This window comes from Paroedura picta, chromosome 17 (genome assembly GCF_049243985.1).
Source record: "Paroedura picta isolate Pp20150507F chromosome 17, Ppicta_v3.0, whole genome shotgun sequence".
NCBI classification, from domain to species: Eukaryota; Metazoa; Chordata; class Lepidosauria; order Squamata; family Gekkonidae; genus Paroedura; species Paroedura picta.
The window spans coordinates 21,276,272-21,299,361 of record NC_135385.1 but is presented as its reverse complement, the minus strand read 5'-3'; the positions used below and the strand labels follow the sequence as shown (position 1 = coordinate 21,299,361).

The 23,090-nt window shown below is 47.6% G+C and overlaps 1 protein-coding gene across 5 annotated transcripts in view; it reads left to right on the top strand.

The window, feature by feature from the left end:
- The window catches only part of CARD11 (caspase recruitment domain family member 11), a 53,204-nt gene extending 32,162 nt beyond the window's left edge, over positions 1-21,042 (top strand). For 4 of the 5 annotated variants that reach the window (XM_077316469.1, XM_077316467.1, XM_077316465.1 and 1 more), the window contains exons 14-24: positions 405-528; positions 733-934; positions 1,854-1,980; positions 7,924-8,164; positions 8,745-8,841; positions 10,656-10,751; positions 10,918-11,050; positions 11,752-11,931; positions 15,822-15,946; positions 17,702-17,817; positions 18,564-21,041. In XM_077316469.1, coding sequence (XP_077172584.1) covers positions 405-528; positions 733-934; positions 1,854-1,980; positions 7,924-8,164; positions 8,745-8,841; positions 10,656-10,751; positions 10,918-11,050; positions 11,752-11,931; positions 15,822-15,946; positions 17,702-17,817; positions 18,564-18,768 — 1,646 coding nt within the window. In that variant the 3' untranslated portion in view covers positions 18,769-21,041. Of the gene's footprint in view, positions 1-404; positions 529-732; positions 935-1,853; positions 1,981-7,923; positions 8,165-8,744; positions 8,842-10,655; positions 10,752-10,917; positions 11,051-11,751; positions 11,932-15,821; positions 15,947-17,701; positions 17,818-18,563 lie in introns of all 5 variants that reach the window. The other variant, XM_077316468.1, reaches the window with a different exon arrangement.
- The last annotated feature ends 2,048 nt before the right edge of the window (positions 21,043-23,090 follow it).

The following is a 23,090-nucleotide window of genomic DNA, read 5'->3' as shown; positions in this document are numbered from 1 at the left end:
TAGACTGTAAATTAGACTGGTTCATTGGAGCCAGTGATGCTTCAGAAGATCCAAGGTAGGCGCCATATTTGGGTCAGCAGGGAGTGGCCATTCAGAAACATCTTAGGAGGATGTTTGGATTAGAAACTTAGCAACGTTTCACAAATGCCACATCCCCAGTGGCAGCTATTTTGTGGTTGCTCGCACCCTCTGGCCGACAGCACACTGTGCCTGCTACCTCTTTTCAGAATGCCTAAAATGCTCACAGGGATCCTCACAGTGGACTCAGAATACTAGGAATGATCCGGTATACCAATACCATGAGCCATTTTAGTTTTTCTTCTTGCTTGGGCGCTTTCTACTGGGAAGCCTTGCAGAGAACACAAAAAACAGAGACACCTTTCCTTCTGGGCCTCTTTTCCCAGATGACTTTCACGACAGGTGCTCATACGGACCCGCCTCCCTGCCGTCTTCCACGTCATCCCACCAGTCGGAGGGCCTAGATCTGGAGCAAGTCAACTCCATTTTCAGAAAATTCTCCCTGGAGAGGTATTTTATGGGAGTTGGGGCGCTGGGTGGGGTGTGATCTTGGGACCTGACTTTAACATGGTGGGTGGGGGACACCTTGCCTTCGACTGGACCACTTCAGGCAGATAAGCGGGGGCACTGAGTACGAAAGCAGCCTTCTCCTTCATTATCCCGGCCTGCTGCACCCCTTCTTTCTAAGCCTTGTGATCCCTTCCGTCAACACAGGCCATTCCGTCCCTCGGTGACGAACACCAGCCGTCTCCGGAGCACGTGCCATGCCGTCCAGCGCGTCATTCTGAATGGGGACAGCCTGAGTTCGGAGATCTCCCTGCTGGGGGGCAACGTGAAGGGCAGCTTCGTCAACTCTGTCAAACTGGGATCCTCAGCAGAGAAAGCAGGCCTCCGGGAGGGGCACCAGCTGCTCTTGGTGAGACCTCGGCTGTCAGAGATTGTCAGTTTGCTCATTGGTACTTTCAAACCCCCCTCACCTTTGCTTCTTCTGAACACATAATGAGCTGCTGCTAGTTATCCATCCGCCGCTGCAGTTAAAGACCCTTATGCCTTGCATCTAATTGTTGCTGGTGTGTCACTGTAGGCTTGCGTCTAATTGCTGCTGGTGTGTTCCATTGCCTTTCATAGTAACACAGCTATTAGCAGGCCTTACTGGTTAGGAGCAAGAAAGCTGTTGTTAGGACAGGAGGCTGAGCATGCGGATAGAGGGCCTATCTACTGCTAAGGTGCCTGGTAGGTCGACTGATGATCTGTGGAAGGAGGCACATTGCGTCTCCTTCTCTGCACACATACACACTAATGGGATTCTTGTCAATGAAGATTGAACCAACTCAGCTTGGTGTAGTGGTTAGGAGTGCGGACTTCTAATCTGGCGAGCCGCGTTAGATTCCGCGCTTCCCCACAGCACCGAACTGGGACAAATTCATGATGAATTCTGGCTGGTGAACCGGTTCATGCCCATCCCTCATTTCTAATGTGCTGCTGGACTCAAATTGAAATTTTCCTGATCTCTAAGGGGCTGCTGAACTCGAATCTAGCTGTTCTCCTGCAGATTGACACAGCCACCTTCGGAAATTGTCTTAAGACAGGAGAGACACACATAATCAACCAGAGAGTTATCAATCCATCCATTGCTGGTTTTTGTTTACAGTAAGGGAGTCGGAACAGGAGAGGAGAGAGGAATGGGCTGGGTGGGGGAGTTGAAGTAACACGATTAAGCCTGCTGGAAAAGAGTAAGGCATCTTGTTTGTCTGTAAGAGTTGTTCATGCAGGCTGCGTAAATAGACGGAATAATTTACTCGGAGGAGAGAATAATGCCTCTCACTTGTCTCTAGATGGAAGGCTGCATCAAAGGGGAAAATGCGAGCATTCCCTTGGATACCTGCACAAAGGAAGAAGTTCACTGGATAATTCAGCGATGCAGCGGACCTGTGACGCTGCACTGCAGGTTGAATCACGAAGGTAAGCAGCAACCTTGGATGCGCCCCAGATTCTTCACCGGGGGCATCCATTTAGAAGTCGTGCATAGGACTCGTTCAAGGGAAGCAGTGAAGAGACGGCCTAATGGCCCTCAGAATCTGGAAGCTGTAGGATCAGCCAACACTCGCTCCCCCAGGAATGCCAACCAAAGAGAAGGGCCATGTGGAAATTGCTGTGTGGCTTTTCTAGACTCACTTCTTTGTTGGTGCTCATGTGGGCAGAGAGTACGGGCTGAAGGGGAGCTTCTAAGGAACGTATCAAGGGGCATCCTTATACAGGCACAAGAGAGATGCCAGAGAAATGAGGGCCCAGATTTGTGGCCGAGATTCATGCGTGAGCAGTTTCCTTAGAGAAATGATGTGCAAATTTTAAAAAGAAACAGTAGGTGTGTGGAAAGTTTGTCAAGTCACAGCCAGCTCGGAGGGTTTTTAAGGCAAGACATGAATTCTTTGGTGGTCTCCCATCCAAGTTCTTACCTGGGCCAACCTTGCTTAGCTCCTGAGATTGGAGGCTAACCAAGACCATGCAGGTTTTGGGAGACATAAACAGAGATGGTTGCCTTCCTCTGCATAGCAACCCTGAGGACTTCCTTGGTGGTCTCCCATCCATATACCAACCAGAGCCGACCCTGCTTAGCTTCCTAGATGTGTCAAGATCGGTCTATCCTGGGCCATCCAGATCTAGGCAAAGAAAAAAAAAATATATCTTAATATTTTCTTTGGATGCTTTTATTTACTCAATTTATTGTCAGCTTCTCTTGTGGGTGGATTACAGAGTTATAAAAATTATGCAACTGAGACCTGCACGAAACAACAAACAAAGCTGTAAATCCAGATTTTACAATTAAAGGACGGTGAGAGGCAGGTAGTATAATATATCCAGGGGAGAGAGAAAGAAAACTGCCTAAAATTTTGACAGGCAATTAAAATTAGAACCTTTCAGAAAGTGGTCTTCCGTTAGAATTCCGTTTTTCCACATCCCTTTATGAAAATTCGCCCTCCCCCAGATAATTTGATTTTAGATATTCGGGGAAACGATGGAAAGGTGGGAAGCTTTCTGAAATAGGGCTGGATCTCTCTACTCTAAATTAGGTACAGGAGGATCTGAATTTTGATTGCCATGGCAGTGTTGGGAGAAAGTTTTCCCCAATAAATGGGATTTAGATCAAGAAACTGACCCTGTGGATGAGTTTAATCCTCCCTCCTCGACACCATGGTCAAATTTGCACACCCCCCAGAGCCCACTTGAAAGTAAAAACTATTTGGGTGAGAGGTCCGTGAATTAAATTCGCCTTTCAGTGAAGTTTGCTTCTTTTATTTCCCCCTGCAGTTCATTGGTGGGTAGTTTGATACAGCCAGCAATTTGCCAGCTCTGGGGATCATTAAATTGCCGCGTGATTAATGTGCCGTTTTTCAATCAACAAATTGCCTCCGTGATCAATGGAGGGCTTTGTAACTTATATGAATTTTAAAGAGAGGCATAGATTGCCACTTAAGAATATTTATAGGTTCTAGATTATGGGCACGCGTAAATAAATCGAGGGGAAACGGGCTTAACACGAGTTAACGGCAAAGCAAATTGTGGGTGGTTGGTGGGATTGCAAAACATTTAAAATGAGCAAGAACATTAAAATATGTTAAGGAATAACATAAAAAAAAAGAAAATACAGAGGGCAGCCGAGAAGACAGGAAAACCGTGCGGTTACACCGGAAAATATCCGTTTCGGTGACCAGTGTGTTTTGGCGTATTTAGAGTCTTCCGAGCTGGTTAAAGAGTTTCAGACGTGGGCAGATGACGATCAATGGGGTGGCCTCGTTTGGAAGACTGGGTACAGTTGTGGTCCCAGTATCTCCAAAAAGGACTGTGCTGATTTGGAAAATACAGAGGACAACCCAGACGATGGGGAGGGGACGGGGGTTGGAGCACCTTCCCTCTGTGGAAAGGCTGAAGAAAAAAGTCAAGTAAGGGAGGCGGACATGATGGTTTATAGAGTGTAAAGAGTTGACGAAGATAACTTTCTCCCTCTCCCAGAATATTAGAACTCAAGAGCACCCAGAAAAATATTCATACCTTCCCACTTACCCACACCACCTATGCCATCCTTTGCAAGGTTTCTCTGGTTGATATTTTCACGAGAAGGAGCTCTTTGGGGTCAAAGAAGAGTTTTGTCCATTGAGAGGCCAGGTTTAAAGGAGTTTTCTGTGAGGCGGGCATGCTGAATCATGGCATCATACCAACTGCCGACCCATTTGGACATGTGTGCCCCACTCTCCTCCCCTCTGAGGTGTTGGCAGGAGGAGCAGAGGTGGAGCAGAGCATCGGCTGCTCAAAGAATGAAATTGTTTTATTAGGAGGAGAGAGTAAATGATAGAGGAGTCAAATTTACTAACTTCAAGCGGGTTGCCATGCCTTGAATAAAAATTGCTGGTCTTAAAAGTGCCACTGGACTCTAAACTTGTTAAACTGACTAAACGTTCACCGTCTGGAGGCAATCAGGGAAGACTTATGCCCAAAAGAGCAATAAATCACCAACTGAAGAATTGCTTTGGGCTTTTTTTTTTTTTTTTTTTGTACCATTCCCTTTTACTCCCTAGCATTTTGTGGCAGGGCCTCCTACCCTCTGTCAAAATCTCAAAGTTGCTCATAGGATTTCAAAGGTCGGGGGCCCTGTGGTAAGAACTACACAATGCTTATTGTCATGGGGAAATCCATATGGATGGAAAGGGAGGGGATGGATGGAGGAATTCGGAGTTCTGTAGGAAATGCACCCTGTGAACCTGGGACGGACTGAGAATACCTTGCTTGCAGAGGTACGGTTGGTGACTACTAAGAGACAGGGCCTTATCAGTAGTGACCCCAAGTTTATAGGACGCTTTCCCCCATGAGTAGAGTGCTACTCCATCCGGTAGATTAAGCTACAGAGCCCTGAACGAGCCTTCAAACTTCATCCAAAACCTCATTTGATAACAATTCCTTTCCTCCGAGGGGACTTCCCTTCTATTTACTGCTGTCATGGCGTTCTGTCGATGTTATTTTTCACCATATCGACGTCTAATTGTAGCGCAGATTGTGCCTGCGTGTTCTTCTGAACTGTAAATTGCCTTCTGCGCTCTGATTAAAAGGCGATAGATTAAAAGCCATCAGTGCAGTAAATGAATTCTAAAATAAATACAACCCAGAGGCTGGCGGTGCGGTCCTGCACGGAGTCGTCCCAGCCGAAAAACCCGTCAAAATTAGCGCCCTTTGATGGGAGCTGCTTGGCGAAGGATTGTACTGCAGTGCAGGCATTTGTTTTAGAACGGAAATAATTTAGGACTTTCCCATCTGAAGGGTTTTTTTTTTTAATGGGTATCTTGAGGAATGGAAGCGTGCTGTTAGATTCTTTTGTTGAAGAATGGATTCGCAGGTGGAAATTAAACGTTTGCAAACAAAGATGAACGTAGAGCTGGATTCGATAGATGCACATCAAAATACTTCTCTTTCTTTCCCCCCCTCTTTTTATTTGTGTATATGTTGAAGGAGGCAATAGATATAAGAGCATCAGGAATTATGTATAAGAACCAACTGGTTTATGTATACAGAAATACCGTCAGACGCATACACACCCCTCTCAAGCACCCGGACCATCTGAACATTGTACCAGCTGGCAGATTATCCGAAATCCTTTTTATTAGAGATATTTCTGAGCCCTGTCGGATGAAGAGGCACTCCCCTTGTCTGACCCAAAGGTCACAAATTGAGCACGTTAGATTTCTCGCTGCAAGTTTTCTTTTTCTTTTCTTTTTTGAATGTTTCCCTTTCATGTTTCCCAACATGAAAAGCGCAAGCGGTACTCGGGAGGAAACAAAAGGCTCTGTACAGATGCCAATTAGAGTTAATTAGGAAATCATTCAACGTTCTCGTATGAAGCAAAAATAAAAAGGCACTCGAAAGGATAGAGAGCTTAATTTTGTTTTTAACCAGGTCTTTCTGTGTCGGTTATTGGAGCTACCAAAAAACAGGGTTGCTTTTCCTCATTTTAGCAAACGCTGCACTTTCTAAGCACCTGATATTTGGGGAACTAGTTTCTCCACACAGTAGTTTAATGAAGAAATGACTTGACCTGGCTGGGCTCAGCTAACCCGATCTTGTCCGATCTTAGAAGTTAAGCAGGGTCAGCCGTGGTTGGCGTTTGGAAGAGAGACCACCAAGGAGTCATGCAATGGCAAATCAACCCTCAATGCCCCTTGCCTTCAAAACCTCACCAGGGCACCCCAGTCAACCGTGACTTGACGTCAAAATGTTTTAAGCATGAAGGAGTTGGGGGCAGATTGGAAGCTACAAAAGTGATTGTTGCTTCCAGATATTAAGCGCAAATCTCAGAGGTTGTTGCCTTCTTCTAATTGTATCATGCATGGTTTAAACCAAGGCTTACTTGAGGTGAGTTCAAGGGGGGTCGCAGGACTTGCGAGGATCTAAAGAATAGGATTGGGTCCTTCACTTCCACGCCGTCCACTCTACTCTGAGCATCAGAGAAAGTACTACTTACGTACTTACTTATCTGACCATTCTTCTGACTCAAACGTCTTGAGCAGGTGGAGATCCAACCTTCTTACAGGCAATCTCCTCAGCTAAATATTTTCCCACCTACCTCATAGGGTGTCTGTTGCAGGGAGAGGAAGGGAAAGTGATCGTAAGTCGCTTTGAGACTCCTTTGGGTGGTGAAAAGCGGGTATAAGAACCAACTCTTCTGCTGCTGCTGCTGCAGCCAGAAAGCTAGCTACCCATGGTTAGGGCTACCAGCTCTGGGGTGGTAATTAGGGGGTGCAGCCTGAGTAGGGCCGGGTTTGGGGCTTGTCATAGAGTCTGCCCTCAAAAGAAGCCATTTTCTTGGCCAAACATTGGGGGAGCTCCAGGTGCCACCTGGAGGTTGGCAACCCAACCCGTGAGACTCATCCAGCAGAGGGTCCGGAGATATGCAAAGGCCTTTTTCAGATGAATGGACACTTTTCTTTGGGTGCTTCGCTCAACGGCCCGCAACACCCAGAAGCTGACGAATTGTTCGCTGATTAAAAGTGGATAAATGGGATGCCTGAACCAGCCTCTCCAATCGTTAATTGATAAGTCATAAATCTATGTTTCTTATTATCAAAACCTCGAAACCAACGCCTCGTTGAGACATTAACGGAACGGCGAGACGGTTTGGAATTTAATAAACCCGGCCTGCCACCGGTTGTTAGAAAGGAAAGCCATCTTGGAAGTTCGGGTTGTCCTTTTGCATTACGGTGAGGCGCTGGGACCGAAATGACCTCGTTACTCTTCTTCCCACTTCCCTGCAGACGCAAAAACCATTTGTTTAGTCGAGCCATGCCTGTGGGTAGGGACTAGGACGTGAATACGGGAGGGACCAACGGAGAGGAGGGGAAGGGAGGCTGCCTGGTATAGCCCAATTGCCTCTCAGAAGTGAAGCAAGGCCAGTCCTCGGAGACACCAGGGGAAATTCTGCAGAGGAAGGCATTGGTAAACCACTTCTTCTTCTTCTCAGTTGCATTGGAAACCCCTTGTTGGGGTCACGGTGTGTCAACTGCGAATTGACAGTGCATGGCTAGGTGCAGGTAGGATTCTGGAACAGGAGGCTGGCTTAGTAGGGAACAGGATGGGAGAGGGCAAAACGATGAAGCAAATTCTACCATAGTTTTTTTCCCAAAAGCAAGAGCATCACCATCACCCCCAACATCTCCAGCATGCCATCACTTCTGGTTGACGTTGGCATGTCAGAAAGTTCCTGGGAATCACCCTCTCCATCCCTCACTGGCAGCTTGAGTGGACTCACAACCTTAAAATGGGATGTGGCCAATTGAAGCCATCACCCTTGGTTGGGAGGGCTCTGAACCTTCTCTTCCAGTTTTCTGCCAGTTAATTGCAACCGGATCGTTCCCGTTGCAGGCCACAGGAAGCTGATGTCTGAAATCGAAGAAGGCCTGGTCACCTCCGGGGACTCCTTCTATATCCGCCTAAACCTGAGCATCTCCAGCCAGATGGACTGCTGCTCCCTCTCCGTGAAATGTGATGAGATCCTGCATGTCCGGGACACCATGTACCAGGGCAAGTGTGAGTGGCTTTGTGCCAGAGTGGACCCCTTCACTGACCGGGACCTGGAAACTGGAACCATCCCCAACTGTAGCAGGTGAGCTAGGGATGGCCTTGTGGGAGAACTGCAGAGTAGGGACTCAGGAAGGGAGTGTGCCCCATAGGTGAAGTCCGGAAGTGACATAGGGTAGCTCTAGGAATTGCCGGAAACTCTATGGTTTTACCATAGAGTTTCCAGCAGTTCCTGGAGCTTACCCCATCAGCGTGATCACTGTTGTTTCCAGCCAGCTTGGTGCAGAGGTTAAGAGCTGTGGCTTCTAATCTGGAGAGCCCACTCCTCCACACGCAGCCAGTTGGGTGACCTTGGACTAGTCACAGTCCTGTTAGAACTGCTGCTTTGAGCAGTGGGCAATGGAGGTGTAACTAGCAGGACGCTTGGCAAACCCAAGGTGAGCCTGGCACAAGCTGTGGCCTTCAGCTGCAAGCCTCCCTTTCCATATGTAGAAAATTGGACACGTATGATGTTGACATTGGACCCAGTTTGTCTGTTCCTGCTGCATTTATCTCAGTCAAAGGCAGCACAAGTTACGACTTTCTTTCCTGCTGCTCAGTCTCCCCTGTGTTTTCTTGGTGTCCCCGGTGCCCTGAGCATTATGCCCACTTCCCGTTGTTTGCAGAGCCCAACAGCTCCTCTTAGTCAAGCTGCAGCGGCTCATGAACAGAGGCAGCCGGGACGAGACGGACAATTCGTATGGGACACTGCGAGCTGGCCGGGTATGTATTCACAGCAATCATTCTGCTGCCCTTTTCCTTTTCTCTGGTGCCTTGCATGTTCTGTCCCATCATTCCCTTCCCACTTGTACCACAGTGAATCCAGGTAGATGACAAATAAAGTAAATAAATAAATAAGTACCCAGAGAGGGTGTTATCTGTGATCCTCTCAATACACACCATTTTCATTTTGACACGCAAATCTTCCAGCTTTGATACATAGCAATGCATACACTCAAGTATCTAGTTTTTTCGCTTCATGGACCAAAATGGGGAGCATTTTGCTCCACTCACACAAAACAGCATGCATTAAGAGGGCCACACACACTGTTCATCCCCAGTATATATGGGGCTTTTCCACATTCTCATTTTACTCTCTGTTAAGTTCCTGTTTCTACTGGGAGGGGAGGTAGTTTCCTGTTCCATGTGTTCTTTGCCCCCTCTAGTGGTTGATTTGATATTGCGTTGCTTTATTTCCAGCTTATCTCCCTGCAGTGTATAAAGCTGTTGGATATCGACTCGACCACTAGGGGAAATGGGGGAGGGGGACCCTGAATAAAACGAGAATATGGAACAGCCTCTGGTAAAAGCATTAACCTCCTAACGACCGGACGGGTCTTAAGTTATCCGTTCAGCCTGCCTGGAGAAAATATTTATTTTTAAGTATTTATTTCTCCAGACTCTCAATTATCCTCCCTGCATGGGCCTACATATCTCCGTCGAAAAGCAGAAGCACCATTTAAAAAATAAAACCCCAGCCACTCTTTAAAAGGATAATCCGTCAGGCCCGGAGACAGGAGGGAGAAAGCCCCGCAAAAATGACTCAAGGAGCATCGGGAATAGAATCCGCAAATAAAACCAAGCCGCCAGCAATTACAGAAAGAAAAAATAGTTTAACAAGCCAGCGCGGCAATAAAAGGTGTTAAAATATTAAGACAATGGAAGAGATGTTAAATGTCCTCAAAGTTATTAAAAATGTAAGGCCGTAAAAGATAGTAATGCAGTAACAGGGAGACACTTAAAAACATGCATATTGGCAGAGACCAACAGAAAGCCATGGGGGAGTGGGGGGATACTGGTGTTTGGATCTGGAAAGGGCCATGATGTGGGAGGCAAAAGAGATCATGGTGGGACTTACCCACCTTCTCCTTTCAACTGGGGCTGCTCCCACACAAGGGGGCAGGAATGCTACAGTGTGGATCAGCAGGGCAAGGGGGAAAGCTCGAAGGGGATACGAAGGGGCGGGGGAAACGGTGCTTAGCAGAGAGCTGCCCCACGCCAATTTGAAAGCGGCGCTAAGCTCTGTCCCCGGATGGCAACATTCCTTCCACACCCACGATAAAGATCCCTTTTTCAATTGGAGAAAAACTGGTGCTTGGGATCGCCCGACTGGCTTCATCACATCAGCTTTCAGAAGCTCAAGCAGGGTTGGTGCTGTTTAATACATAGTTGGGAGACCGCGGAGGAAGTCCAGCAGGGTTGCTCTGCGGAGGCCGGCAGTGGCAAGCCACCTCTGAAAGTCTTGCCTTGACAACCCTACCAGGTGCCCATAAGTCAGCTGTGTCTGGCGGCATTTCCCGCCACCCAAGGGCTTTGGAGAGCCGCCTGCAATGCAGCTTTATTAACCTTCTTCGTCAGCTGTCCTTCTTGGCCTGATCTTTATTCATTCCTCATCAGCATGCTGCCCGGATCGCTCATGAGCCGGACAGCTTTTTTCTTAGACCTTTTGCGGCCTGTGTACTCCAGACTGGCTTCATATTTCTGAAATAAATCTCCCTTCCCTCTCCCTCTCCCTCTCCCGGTCTACTCCTTACCAGAACACGCTGCAGCCCGAAGAGCACACACCGCCGACCGACCCCAAATCTAGCCCTCGTCTCTCCCGAGCCAGTTTCCTTTTGGGCCAGATCTTGCAGGTAAAAGGCTTGCGCTCTCGGTTTGTGGGTGAGGGTCGCCACTCTCCAGGTAAGGCCTGGAGGTGTCCCCGAATTTACCACGGAACTCCAAGCTACGGAGCAACATCCCCCTGGAGGGAATGGCGGACTCTTTCGTATTGCATCACCGCTGGACGTCTGTTCCCAGTTTGTCAGCAGGTCGGAAAACAAATTCAAGCGCATGAACAGCAACGAGAGAGTCCGCATTGTCACTTCAAAGGAGACCCGGGTCAGGCCAGAGGCACAATCGGTGACAAAGGCGCTGCTCGATCGATTTGAAGGTACAAAGGGTGGGAGCCTTCTGGGAAGGCAGGAAAGGGGAGGTGGCTCAGTGGTAGAGCATCTGCTAAACGTGCAGGAGGTCACAGGTTCAATCCTGGGCGTTTCTACTTAAAAAGATCAGGCAGAAGGGGATGTAAACAACCTCTGCATGAGACCTTGAGGAGCCATTTCCAGGTTGACAATGCTGATCTTAATAACAGGAGGGGAGTCATGTTGAATCAGGTCATTGAGCCATCTGGTCCAACGCTATGTGTCACACAGTGGCCAAAATCCAGGGGCCATCAGGAGGTCCACCAGCGGGGCCAGAACTCTAGAAGCCCTCCCACTGTGACCCCCAAGCACCAGCAGTCTGATTCATGTAAAGCAGCTCACACAGACCAAAATGAGTTGGGGCGAACAGTTAAGCTAGACCTCTGTGCTCTGTCTGTTGGCTCTCCAGCAGGGCTCTTCCTGTTTTCTTATGGTGGGTGACACCTCGTCCTTCAAACAGAGTCAGGAAGTCTACCATTGGTTACTTTCGGACAATCATGGTTCAAAACAACGTTCCAATCCAACCGACCTTTTCTTTCCAATTGATGGAGATTCCGACAAAGCCGCTCCACGGCCACCCTGGTGGGCAGACATCTCCCTGTGTCATGCTGACTTCCAAGCCGGTCTTCGTTTGTTCATCCAACCCGTTTCCTCTTCTTCCCCCCCTCAGATTTCGACTCGGTGAGTGAAATCAACAGGAGCTTAAGCCTGGTCCCATACAGTTCGGTGAGGCCCACCCACTGTGTCAACCGGCGCCCGGTCCTATTCACTCCCACGATGCTCTCGAAGACCTTGATCCAAAAGTTGCTGAACTCCGGCGGGGCCTTGGAATTCAATTTGTGCAAGCCAGGTAACCCTGCTTGGTGTTAAGACACTGTGGCAGCCTCCTGTACAATCCACAGAGGGCTATAGCTCAAGGGTAGAGTCTCTGCTTTGCACGCAGAAGGTCCCAGGTTCAATCCTCGGCATATCCAGTTTAAAGGACCCCATCTTAAGTGACATGAAAGACCTCTGCTTAAAGGTCCTGGAGAGGAACAATATTGATCTTAACAGATCAGTGGTCGGACTTTACGCAAGGCAGATTTGTGTATTCAAGTGTACTATTGTAGAAGGTCCTGAGCAGGGTTGCCAACCTGCAGGTGGTGACTGGAGATCTAGTTCCCAAGGCATCAAATATTAGTTTACCTAGAGAAAAATGGCTGCTTTGGACTCTATGGTATTTTACTCTTCCGTTCCTCAGACCAGGGGAGAGAGGATTGCCCCCTATTTTCTGAAACCCCCAAAGCAAAAAGAGCAATGCCAAAGTGGAGGCTCCCCCAGCCCCAGCAGGGATTTGGCATCCCTAATCCCCACCATTTCCAGTTGAAAGGATCAGTTAGGAGGGTGATAGGAAAGACCTCATACTGAGACCCTGGAGAGCCCCTGCCAGTCAGAGCAGACAAGACTGACTTTGATAGACCAGCAGGCAGCTTCATGCATGTTTGCGTGATCCATTTGTCATTGGTGGAGCATCTGCTTGGCATGCAGAAGGTCCCAGGTTCCATCCCCAGCATCTCCAGTTAAAGGCTCTGTCGGTGGATGAATCATAGAATCCTAGAATCATAGAGTTGGAAGGGGCCATACAGGCCATCTAGTCCAACCCCCTGCTCAACACAGGACCATAGAATCATAGAGTTGGAAGGGGCCATACAAGCCATCTAGTCCAACCCCCTGCTCAACGCAGGACCATAGAATCATAGAGTTGGAAGGGGCCATACAGGCCATCTAGTCCAACCCCCTGCTCAACGCAGGATCAGCCCTAAGCATCCTAAAGCATCCATGAGATGAAAGACCTTTCTCCACCTGAGACCCTGGAGATTTGCTGATAGTCTGAGTAGACAACACTGACTTGGAGTCTTGGACAAGGGTCTGATTCAGAAGAAGGCAGCTTTGTACATTCCTGTGTGCTCACAACCGCGTTTCTTCGGATCCAGGACAAAGCCATGAAGGATATGGAGGCTTTGAAAAGCTCAGACAGAGTTGCGGGGGGCTATTGACTTCCTGTGAGTCATTAAGATGAGAGAGACTGAGAAGTGTTTTGGCCAAGTGTGGTCAGGAAGAACAGAATGAGAATCGCTTTGGCTGATCTATCAAACTCCTCCAGTGAGAACAAGATCGGTTGAAACCTTCAGAGGGAACACGCCGAAACCCGCTTGGAAATGGCAAATAAACACGGATCACCGGCTGTCAGAGAGAAGGGACAACGTGTGTTCTTTTAACGTTGACTCGGGAGGCGTTAAATGGCATTTAATATCATTTTAATATCATTGGCAGTAATGCCACTTTTCCACCGTCAAGGGTCAAAGAGAGGCCCCTTTGTGGGTTTGAAGCTTATGGAAACCCTTACAGAGCAGAACGGACCAACACGAAAGAAGCACGTCATCCCTATGATAAAAATAACAAGGATATGATATGCTGTTATAGACCGATTAATCCTGCCCATGGTCAGCTGAAAGACACGGACGTTTTCACGCTCAGCCAGTCCAGTGTAACTCTTAATAGCTCCTGAAATTTATTATGATTCCTTTAAGTCTGTTATACGCATGGGGATGCCATTGTTCAGGAGTCCCCATCACTAAAACGTAGAATTCACTGCCAGAGAATGTGGTAGGGTTGTGCAGTTTATTTTCTAATTCTAATTTTCAGGCTGGTTATTTACGTACGTCCAACAATTACGAAATAGCCCGGATCCCAAAACTGGCATGGAATTGGGATTTTTCAGGATACCAAATTTTTTTGTGTGTCCAATATCACCGTCGCTACATAGCAGCGGTAAAATGGCCGCCACGGGATGCGGAGGCAGCCACAAAATGGCTGCCGTAGCTTACTTTTAGCCACACAACGAAGATTTGAGGGTTGTGGTGGCAGCTTTTCAAATATCTGCACTGCCGATCGAATCGTCAGTGGCTAGTCAGAATCTTTATTGGGGGGGAAAGCCCTGCTTGGCTCTGCCCAGATTTTAAAAACACTGGGCAGGGACCCCAAAAAGGTGTTGGCAGGTGTCATGGGCCCTGCATTGGGGGATTATTGCAATTGGACACGTTCGGCAGCATTCAGACGCAAAATCTGATAGGAGGCTTTTTCCCGGCACTACATCCGAGAACAAATAAACCCGGGACCCTCTGCCTGAGCCAGTGGCGAGGCAGATTGTGTGCTTCGGTCTTGTCCTGTACCTCCAGTCATTGTATCCCGTCCGCAGGCTTCATTGTTGAAAATGCAATCTTCAAACAGAAGCTTGACACTGTAACACGGGCTTGCAATTACACAGACGTCAAGTTATTCTCCTATCCTGGCACTTTGTGTGCTGTTTCTTGAAATAGGTCATGCTCAAGTTCGCCAGATTTAACTAGCTCGGAGATAAACATGCCGCCAATAACCCTCGCTTGCCAGCCAAAGCCGGGGAGGGGGGGCGAGTTGTAAATCTGAGGATGATAACTGTAATAATCAGCCTTCCGCACTTTTTATGTCCTGTATTCTGTTCCTCCCGGTGATATGCACGCCCTTGATGCTTTCGGGTTTCTGAAGCACAACCCAGAATCAGGTTGGGTTGCAAAGGTACCTCAGGGCTGAAGGATACAAGATCCCAGGAATCCGTGGCTGGATCCTTAGACATGGACTGTAGTTGCAAAAAGTAGCCGTGACCAGGCTGGATATAGATCAGCATTGTGGTAATGGTGAGGGAGACTTGATCTGGAAGCTAAGCAGAGCCGACCCTGGTTAGTTCCAAGAATTTGGGCATGACATGGAGGCAGGCAATGGCAAGCCAGAAGAAGGAGTTGTTTTTTTTATGCTCCACATTAGGGGCCCCAAAGTAGCTTCCAATCGCCTTCTCCTCCTCTCCTCACAACTGACACCCTGAGAGGTAGGTGAGGCTGAGAAAGCTCTGCTGTATCAGGACTGTGATTATCCCAGGGTCACCCAGCTGGCTGCATGTGGAGGCACAGGGAATCAAACCCGGTTTGCCAGATTAGAACCTGTCGCTCTTAAATAACCTTCAAAGCCTGTCTGCCAGTGTGCTTCCCAGATCCTGCCAGTGGGTAGCTGGTTTCCACTTGTTCCGTTGACGAGGCATCTTGTACTCAAAGCAAAAAGCCGGCCGTGGATTTTCTCTGCCTCAGTGACCCTTCAGGAGAACCCAGAAGGCATCGCTCATTCAAAAATGGGGGAGGACATTGGAACGGGAACCTTCTGTCTTGCGATTGGTTCCTTCCGCACAGCAGCCATTTTGTTTTGGGCCCGAACTCCCATAGTTGCCTCCATTGAAGTAGGACTCTTGGTTTGGAACCTTCCATTTTGCGATGGGCTTTGGGTTGGGGAAAACCTGGAGATTTTGGAGGTGGAGGTGGGAGTGGGCAGGATTTGGGGCAGGGAGGGTCCTCAGTGGAGTATTATGATGACATGGAGCCGAAGCAGCCATTTTATCTAGGAGAACTCATCTCCGTTGCCTGGAGATGAACTGTAAAACTGGGGGGACCCCTAGATGGGATCGTCCTCCACGGCCGCCATTTTGTTATCTGCCCTTCCCCATGACAGCCATTACGTGTTGTCATCCACCCGCCGTTCCCCAAATCCTGACGTTCTAGAGTCACTCCTGATTGGTGGATGTTCCTCACGAGGTCTTTCAGACCTTTGCGGGGTTAAATGAAAAGGCACAGGGGTACGAAGGCCATTTTCCCCCCTGCCTTCCTTTCTTTCCTCCAGAGATCATAACCAAAAAAGAGTTCTTGAGGAGAAGCCAATCCGAAACAATAATCTACTCCCGAGAAAGGAATCCGCACACCTACGAGTGTATTTTCCCCGCGAACATCGAGGCTGTGGTGACCAAGGTAATTGGATTTGCGCTCGGTCATTATGCAGCGTGTGAAACCTGCTTCTAGCAAATCGCTCCAGCTCTCTGGATTCTGCCTTCAAAGCGACTCCTTTCCTTGAAGGCTTCATCCGTCTTGTCTGCACATTCTGGCAGCGCAAAGGAGAAAAGAATACACGCTGTTCTCTTTCCTTCTCTCCATTCCTTGTAGCAGCTGAACAATCCCTGCAAAACAAGCCAATTATGCATAAGGGCTTTCCTGTGCGTTTGATAGCCAAGATGTGCTTTCTTCTGAATTAAAACCCAAGGTACACGTTTATTCTTGCATCCAAAAAGGTTTTCTTTTTGCAACACAACGGAGCAAGAATTATCCGGCCTCGGAGACTTAATCTCTTTATTCTGCCTGCGTCGTTGATTGGAAGGAGAACAGCCCAGGGAAGCAACAGGCAGGCTCTTCTGAGGGCAGTACAGCGCCTCTATTGCTAGTGATTGAATGTGTAGAGAATTGAAAAGGACGGAACACTGCATCGTGCAGAGACATGCAGTGGGCCTCCTTTTTGAGTGTCTGTTTTGGGCAGGTGGGAACATTTTACATGTTTCTCTATCCTGGGCAGGACCGTATGCTGCAATCAGACCCAGGGCAGAGGAGAAAGAGGAGGCAAGTCCAGAGCAGTGAATCGTACAGAGACACTGCTGGCAGCCTTGTCTGAGGGGGGATATTTTGGGCACAAACAAGCCTTAAATTAATCTGTTTCCCACAGCATGTGGCTCCAGAATTGTTCAACTCCATAATAACAGCAGGAGAATTCAGCTTTTTCTGTGTACAATTATGATTTGAATTGACTTTTTTTAAAGTCAGAATTGTTTGTTTCCAAGCACAAGGTAGCTGCATTCCTAAGGAAAGATTAGGGTTTTATTCTTTTTTCTCTCTCTTTATCTCCAGTCATCCTTTCTAAAAATATGACCTTTCTTCATAACACTTGCTTCTTTCTTTTTCTTTCTTTTGTTCTTTCTTTCCTCACTCTTTTTCTTTTCTTTCTCTTACTATCTCTCTCCCTCCCTTCGTCCTTCTATCTCTCCCTCTTCCTCTCTTTCTTTCTTTCCTTCCCTCCTTTCTTCCCTCTTTCTTTCTTGCCCTCTCTCCTTCCTTCTTTCTTTTTCTTTTTTAAAAACTTCACCTTTCCCCCTATTTAGTCCTCATTCCCTTTCCATGTGAGCTCATTTATCCAGCCAAGTGACCTTTCGCTCTTAAGTTCCCTTATTCTTTTCATCCCCACAATTCCCCTGGGCCTTTCGGACCTTCCATGTAGAATCATAGACTTGGAAGGGACCTCTTGGGTCATCTAGTCCAACCCCCTGCACTCTGTGCATAGAATGACTCTTTTCTTCAGAGTTTACTCTCAAGAAGTAAGCAGGTGCCGGGGAAACACATGGGGCTCCCTGTTGGGGATCATGGGATAACATGATTAGCAAGTAAACCGGAGGTTGAACGAGGAGTCGGTAGCACAACGCAAGTGTTCAGGGAGGGAGACGATTAAGAAACAAGGTTGGCCAAGCGTTCCTGAACTGCAGGGGAGAAGGTAGATGTTGAGAAACAGGAGCAAGAATCCAGGGCCCGGGAAACCATCAAAACGTGACGTACTTTTCAGTAGAAGTCCGCTTTATCTGGACGGTGATCAATGGAACACGGTTAGCTTGATCCCCCTTTGAGATTGCGCGCCTGCAAGCCCCAAAACGTACTCACGCAGGCCTTTCCCCGACTTCCTGTTTACAGAACAAGTATTGCCTGCTTGAAGCTGGGATTGGCTGCACGAAAGATTTAATCAGAGCCAAGATCTACCCCATTGTTCTCTTTATTAAGGTCTCGGAAAAAAATATCAGGAGGTTCAGGTATGTGGATTGTATTCCTGTATATTTGTTGTCCAGCATTATCGGCCTTTTTGTCAGTGAGTGGGATGGAGACATACTGTTTGTTCTATCTCAGCTATCCTTCTCAACTCAGAACTATTAGCCACTGGGACCATAAGAATGGTGCACTTGGGCTTTATTTCCCTCGCAGTTATCTCCGTTATCTTCACCCCTTTCTCCAGACAAACACACTCTTTATTTTAAAGTTTTCTTCTTTTGTATGACCTTCTCTGCCTGTTGCAAAAGAGGCTTCCCTTATCTGCTTGGACAAGGATCACGGCAGGGGAGAGGAGAGGAGAACCAGACGTAGTCAGAGAAGTTCTGAAAGTGGTAGCTTCCCCTCCACACTGCAGGCAATCTTGCTTCAGCTCCTGTCTTTCTGAGAACATTCAAGCTAAGCCAACTTGGGAAGCGTCAGAGCAAACCAAGGGAGACAACAGAAGGAGGCCAGTTGGAGGAGGGTGTGGTAGAGATGCTCTCTGCCAGCTAGAGAAGCAGGCAAGAGCAAATCCTCTATTTGGAAGCAGCCAAAGGAACATCTGAGCAAAGCACCAGGATAAAACCCAACCGTGCTATCATGGGCTGACCACTGGTATCTCCTTCAGTAACATTTCCTGCTCAGATGCACAAAAGGTGACCACAGAGACTGGTTGAAAGGTGAGGGGAAAGCATGCATGTCATAAGCATCAAGTTTAGCTTGTGTGTGTGTTTTTTTTAATATGTCTCAGGAAGCTGCTCCCAAAGCCAGAGGTGGAGGAGGAACTTTTACGGATGTGCCGTCAGAACGAAAAGGAACTGGAGGCCTTGCCATGCCTCTATGCCCCTCTGGAAGCTGATATGTGGAGCAGCGTTGAGGACCTGGTCCGGATCATCAAGGAAAAGGTTTCAGAAGAGCAACGCAAAACCGTCTGGATTGACGAGGAGCAGCTGTGAAGCAGAGACCCGGCTGGCGAAAAACAAGTCTTCGTGACGATGGAACAGAAGGGCCACCAGATACTTGGAGAAAAACTCTGTGGTAGACCTGCTGGGCCTGTTCCATCTTTCCCCACCAGGTGCGCTCAACAAGGAGCAAAATGTTGCATGTCAGAGAAGGATAAAAACAACGCGTCTTTGGCAAAGGGCATCCCCAGATGCTACCTTGGCATCCTGACCCAGGTTCTGCTATGGGTCTTTTGTCCTGCACGACAAGCATCCTTCCTTTCAGGGTAGCAGCTGATGCAGGTTGGTGATATCAAATGGGCATCTTCACCTAGGAACTTAAAATCAGAACAGGAGCTTGGACTGCACAAGGGGACAACTCAGCCACCCGTTAGCAGAAAGGGACCCGGAAGTCCACATGACTCTGGACGCAAAAGAATGTGTTCCACAACTGAGGTCCCAGTTTGCTGCTCTCGGAATATATCTTCACTACATGCGTGTGTTGTTCTTATACCAGTTTGGATGATGTGCTTCCCTCCAGTGAACCCTGGGCATTGTAGTTTTGAGGAAGTGATTAATATTTTCTGTATCCAAAAGATAAAATTCACCAAGCTCTTTTAGGAGAGGGAAAGATGGTTTGAGCCAAGAACATTCTGCAACTACAGTTTTGCTGGTAGCAACTAGCAACTTCAGAAAGGTAGACATTTAGGGGTGCCAACTCTTGGGTTGGGAAGAACTTGGAGACTTTGGGGGTGGAGACTGCAGATTGCAGGGTTTGGGGATGAACTTCTATGCGGACATTTTCTCCATGGGAACTGATCTCTGTTGCCTGAGATGTGCTGTAATTCCAGGAGATCTCCAAGTCCCACCTGGAGGCTGACATCCCCCGTCCTAAAATACTTAAAGGATATTTTCTGTCTCTTGCTTCCTGCTGGCATCCCCCCCCCCCAAATCATTGCTCCTTGATTTAGTGACCTGGCTGATTCTACCCAATCGGATATCGCTCAGTTGTGATGTCATAGCCGTGTCCAGTCAATCATTTCTGGCTGTGGGATGACCTCACCCGAGGGTGAGACTGGTGTAGATTTCTCCCCAAAGCTGCCCAAAAGGTGCAGATACTTTTCTGCACTCCTGGCAGGGTTCACAAGCATAGGGGGACACTCATAATTTCTCCCATATTCTTCTGCTGAAGGCGATGAAGGGGGGAAAAACTCAGTGGGTCCTCTCAGAAGTAAGCCCCGGTTTAGCCAATGGGGCTTCCCTCCAGGAAAGCGTTTTGAGGATCACTGCCTGAAGATAGATCAAGACGGGGAGCCCTGTCAGTCTTCATACATAAGTATAAGAATGACGGTCTAATAATTAAAGCAAACAGAGAGAAACAGACCTATCCACTGGCAATATGATAAATAAAGAAAAATGTCCTATTTTTTGTGGTTTTCCTTGTTTCTTTATTCTTTAGGACTTCTGTCAAAACGGAATCCAGGTGATCTCCGTTTTCAGTTCTTTCATCAGTGACAAATCCTTATATATATATTAATAGTTTAATAGTGACCACAGGCTCACATAGGTATGGGGACACGAGTCTGTATTGACACGTTCCCCAGACTGAGCCCTGTCAGTCTGTCTGCAGCAGCAGAAAAGAGCAGTGCCTCCCGATACAGACTTACACCAGTCTGAGCCAGCAGAAATCAATGGGCTTTGATTGGAGCAACTCTGCATGGGAGTGCATTGTCTTGAGGCCCGATCTGTCATTCCAATACATGCTGCTGTTGCGGTAGAAAAGAGCCAGAGCCCAGCAGGACCTTAAAGACCAGCAAAATTTGTGGCAGGGGAGGAGCTGCCATGAGTCACGGCTCACTTCTTCGGATACCTGACTCAGGAAACTTCATACCCTGACACTAATTTTACTAATCTTGAAGGGGCAACTGGACTCTTTGCTCTTTTCTGCAATCTTAGTCTTGCGGCATATACACAGCAGCTTTGCAGAGAAAGATCACCGTGCACCGAGGCCTCATCCTTCCTCCGTGCCAGAGATGAGCATGGGGAGAAATTATATCAAGGCAGCACAGCCAGCATCCTCAGTCCACAATGGGTGTACGCCACTTTCCATCCAGGCTTGTTGAAGAATACACATTCCAGATCCTTTAGTGCTGGTGGCCAGAGGAAGTCCTCGCTGTTTTTCAAATCTTTAATTAAGTGACCCGACCTCCGTGACCCACGAAAACCCTGCCTTGTCATTTGGCTTTATTTTCTGCCTTGTCATTTGGCTTTATTTTCTCCTATAAAAATGTTTATGAGTGCATAGAAAATAAGAGGCTCTTGCGTTTTGTTTTGGTTTTGCTCCCCCATTAAAAAAAATTTTTTTTTGCACTGTTTGGAAATCTCCCTCCACACTTCCCTCCCCCAAAATGTGGTATATTTGAAAGGAAGGTCCAAAGTCAGAAGCACTTTCAGGAAAGACGGTGTTTGGAAGAGGATTGGGAGGTTATTCTATATATATTAAGGAAAGGGAAATTCATAATTTACTAGTTGCCACTTGAGATTCCAGATCTGCACGTTAAAGAAAAAATTAGACTGCTTTTCTGGTCTGGTCTGTTCTGCCCAGTCAATCAAATGATTTTTGCATTATACAAGGCCAGCCGTGTGTGGCTCTTCACATCGGGGATGTGTTGCAGGCAAGGATCTCCGACTGACTTTATTTCATAGTATTTGAGTTTCTTTTGGGGGGCCGGCGTGCAAACTGCAGGGTAAGCTGTCAGTCATTTTGCTGTGGCAGACAGAGTGGTCTGGAGAAAGCAGGAGGGAAGGTGTCTTTCCCTGCAACGTTAAATGGAGATTGGCTTACGGGAATAATGAATGTACCTCGTTAGATAATTCTCTTAGCCCATTCTGTTCCGGCTTCAGATTTAGCAGCCAAGAATCTCAGGATCAAATTAGGCCATTGTACCTATTGGCAGGGAAGAGAAATACCTGTAGATCTGGGGGTGTTGCCTGAAGACAGTAGAGTTCAGAAAAGTCCAAGTAATGGCATTATGGGCTCAGAGCGATCTGAAGCTAATCTGGTACATAGCTCGATCAGTCCCCGAATCTGCATTGGCACCCCAGCCGCTGAATTTTCGTTGATTCAAAAATAATGCCCGAAATTTTGTAACAAATCAGTGAGCTTTGCCATGTGCCTTGTATAAATATTATTGCCTTGCTATCTCGCAAACATTCTGGAAGCACGCTGTTGGTCGGTCTCTTGAGGGGCTCTTTCTGAAAAGTGCATTCATTCTCCACTCTTTGTCCCCACTGGCGCAAAGGATTATCGCTCCGTGCCAAAACCTTGTAAATAAGTCCGTGGAATTGACTGTCCCCCACCTGCTTCTGCGCACCTCTGGAGTTCATGTCTCGGTTACGAGGAAAACAAATCCGTTTTTGCAATCTTTCCCCCCAAAGGACTGTCTGACTCATCGCAGACAAAGCAGTGAGCAGTTTGTGACTAGGGATGTACAGCCAGATAGTAATTAGTCAGACACAAAAGCAAATATATGCCGTTCTTTAACATAATTATGACACCAAATCGAATTTGAAAAATTAATCATCTAAAATGTTCAGGGAAGGTGTCTTCGCTTTGGTTTTCCATCATCTCCCAGCTACTGTGTCAGTTCAAGGGCAGCAGAAGGGGAAGGGGATGTTTCAATAAATAATGTAAGTGACAGGCACGTTGGCCAACCAAAAAAGTATATCAGTTTTGCCACCGAAAAGGATTGTGCCAGTAGCTTTCTGTGTCGTGTTTACAGCAACTGTATGTTTCAAGTAGCGCACTCTCCCAGTATTCAAGGTGGAATTGCTGTGAATAGGACTGATGATTCTAGCGATTTCTAAAAAAAAAATTTAAGTAGCTAGTGCAAGACTGGAAATAACTCGCCTATGTCCTATGTTTACCACGTAGTTGCATACATCCTATTCCTCCTGAAATCCCCAGTTAAAGGTTATCGTGCAACTATTAAGGCTTCTTCCTCTGATTTTCTTGACTGCTCCTAACATTGGTGGTTTTTCGGACTTGTTGGGCCTTTGCCAGTCTTAATGCCTCCCCAGCTCACCCCAGACCACTGTCATGTCTGGTTCGGCTTGCCAGATGGGTAGTCCAGATCACATGGAAGATTTTTATGCTAGCCATGAGATACCCGAAAGAACATTCAGCGCCCACAAGGAAACCCCCTACCCAGTCGGGTGAATCGATGTGCCCAAGAGAGTCGTGCTTAAAGGGGACTTTGCTACAGGAACAGATGATTTTGCAACAGCCTCGAGGCGGCTTTCTACAACTTTGATCTTGCTAGGTAAGTTAAGTCGAT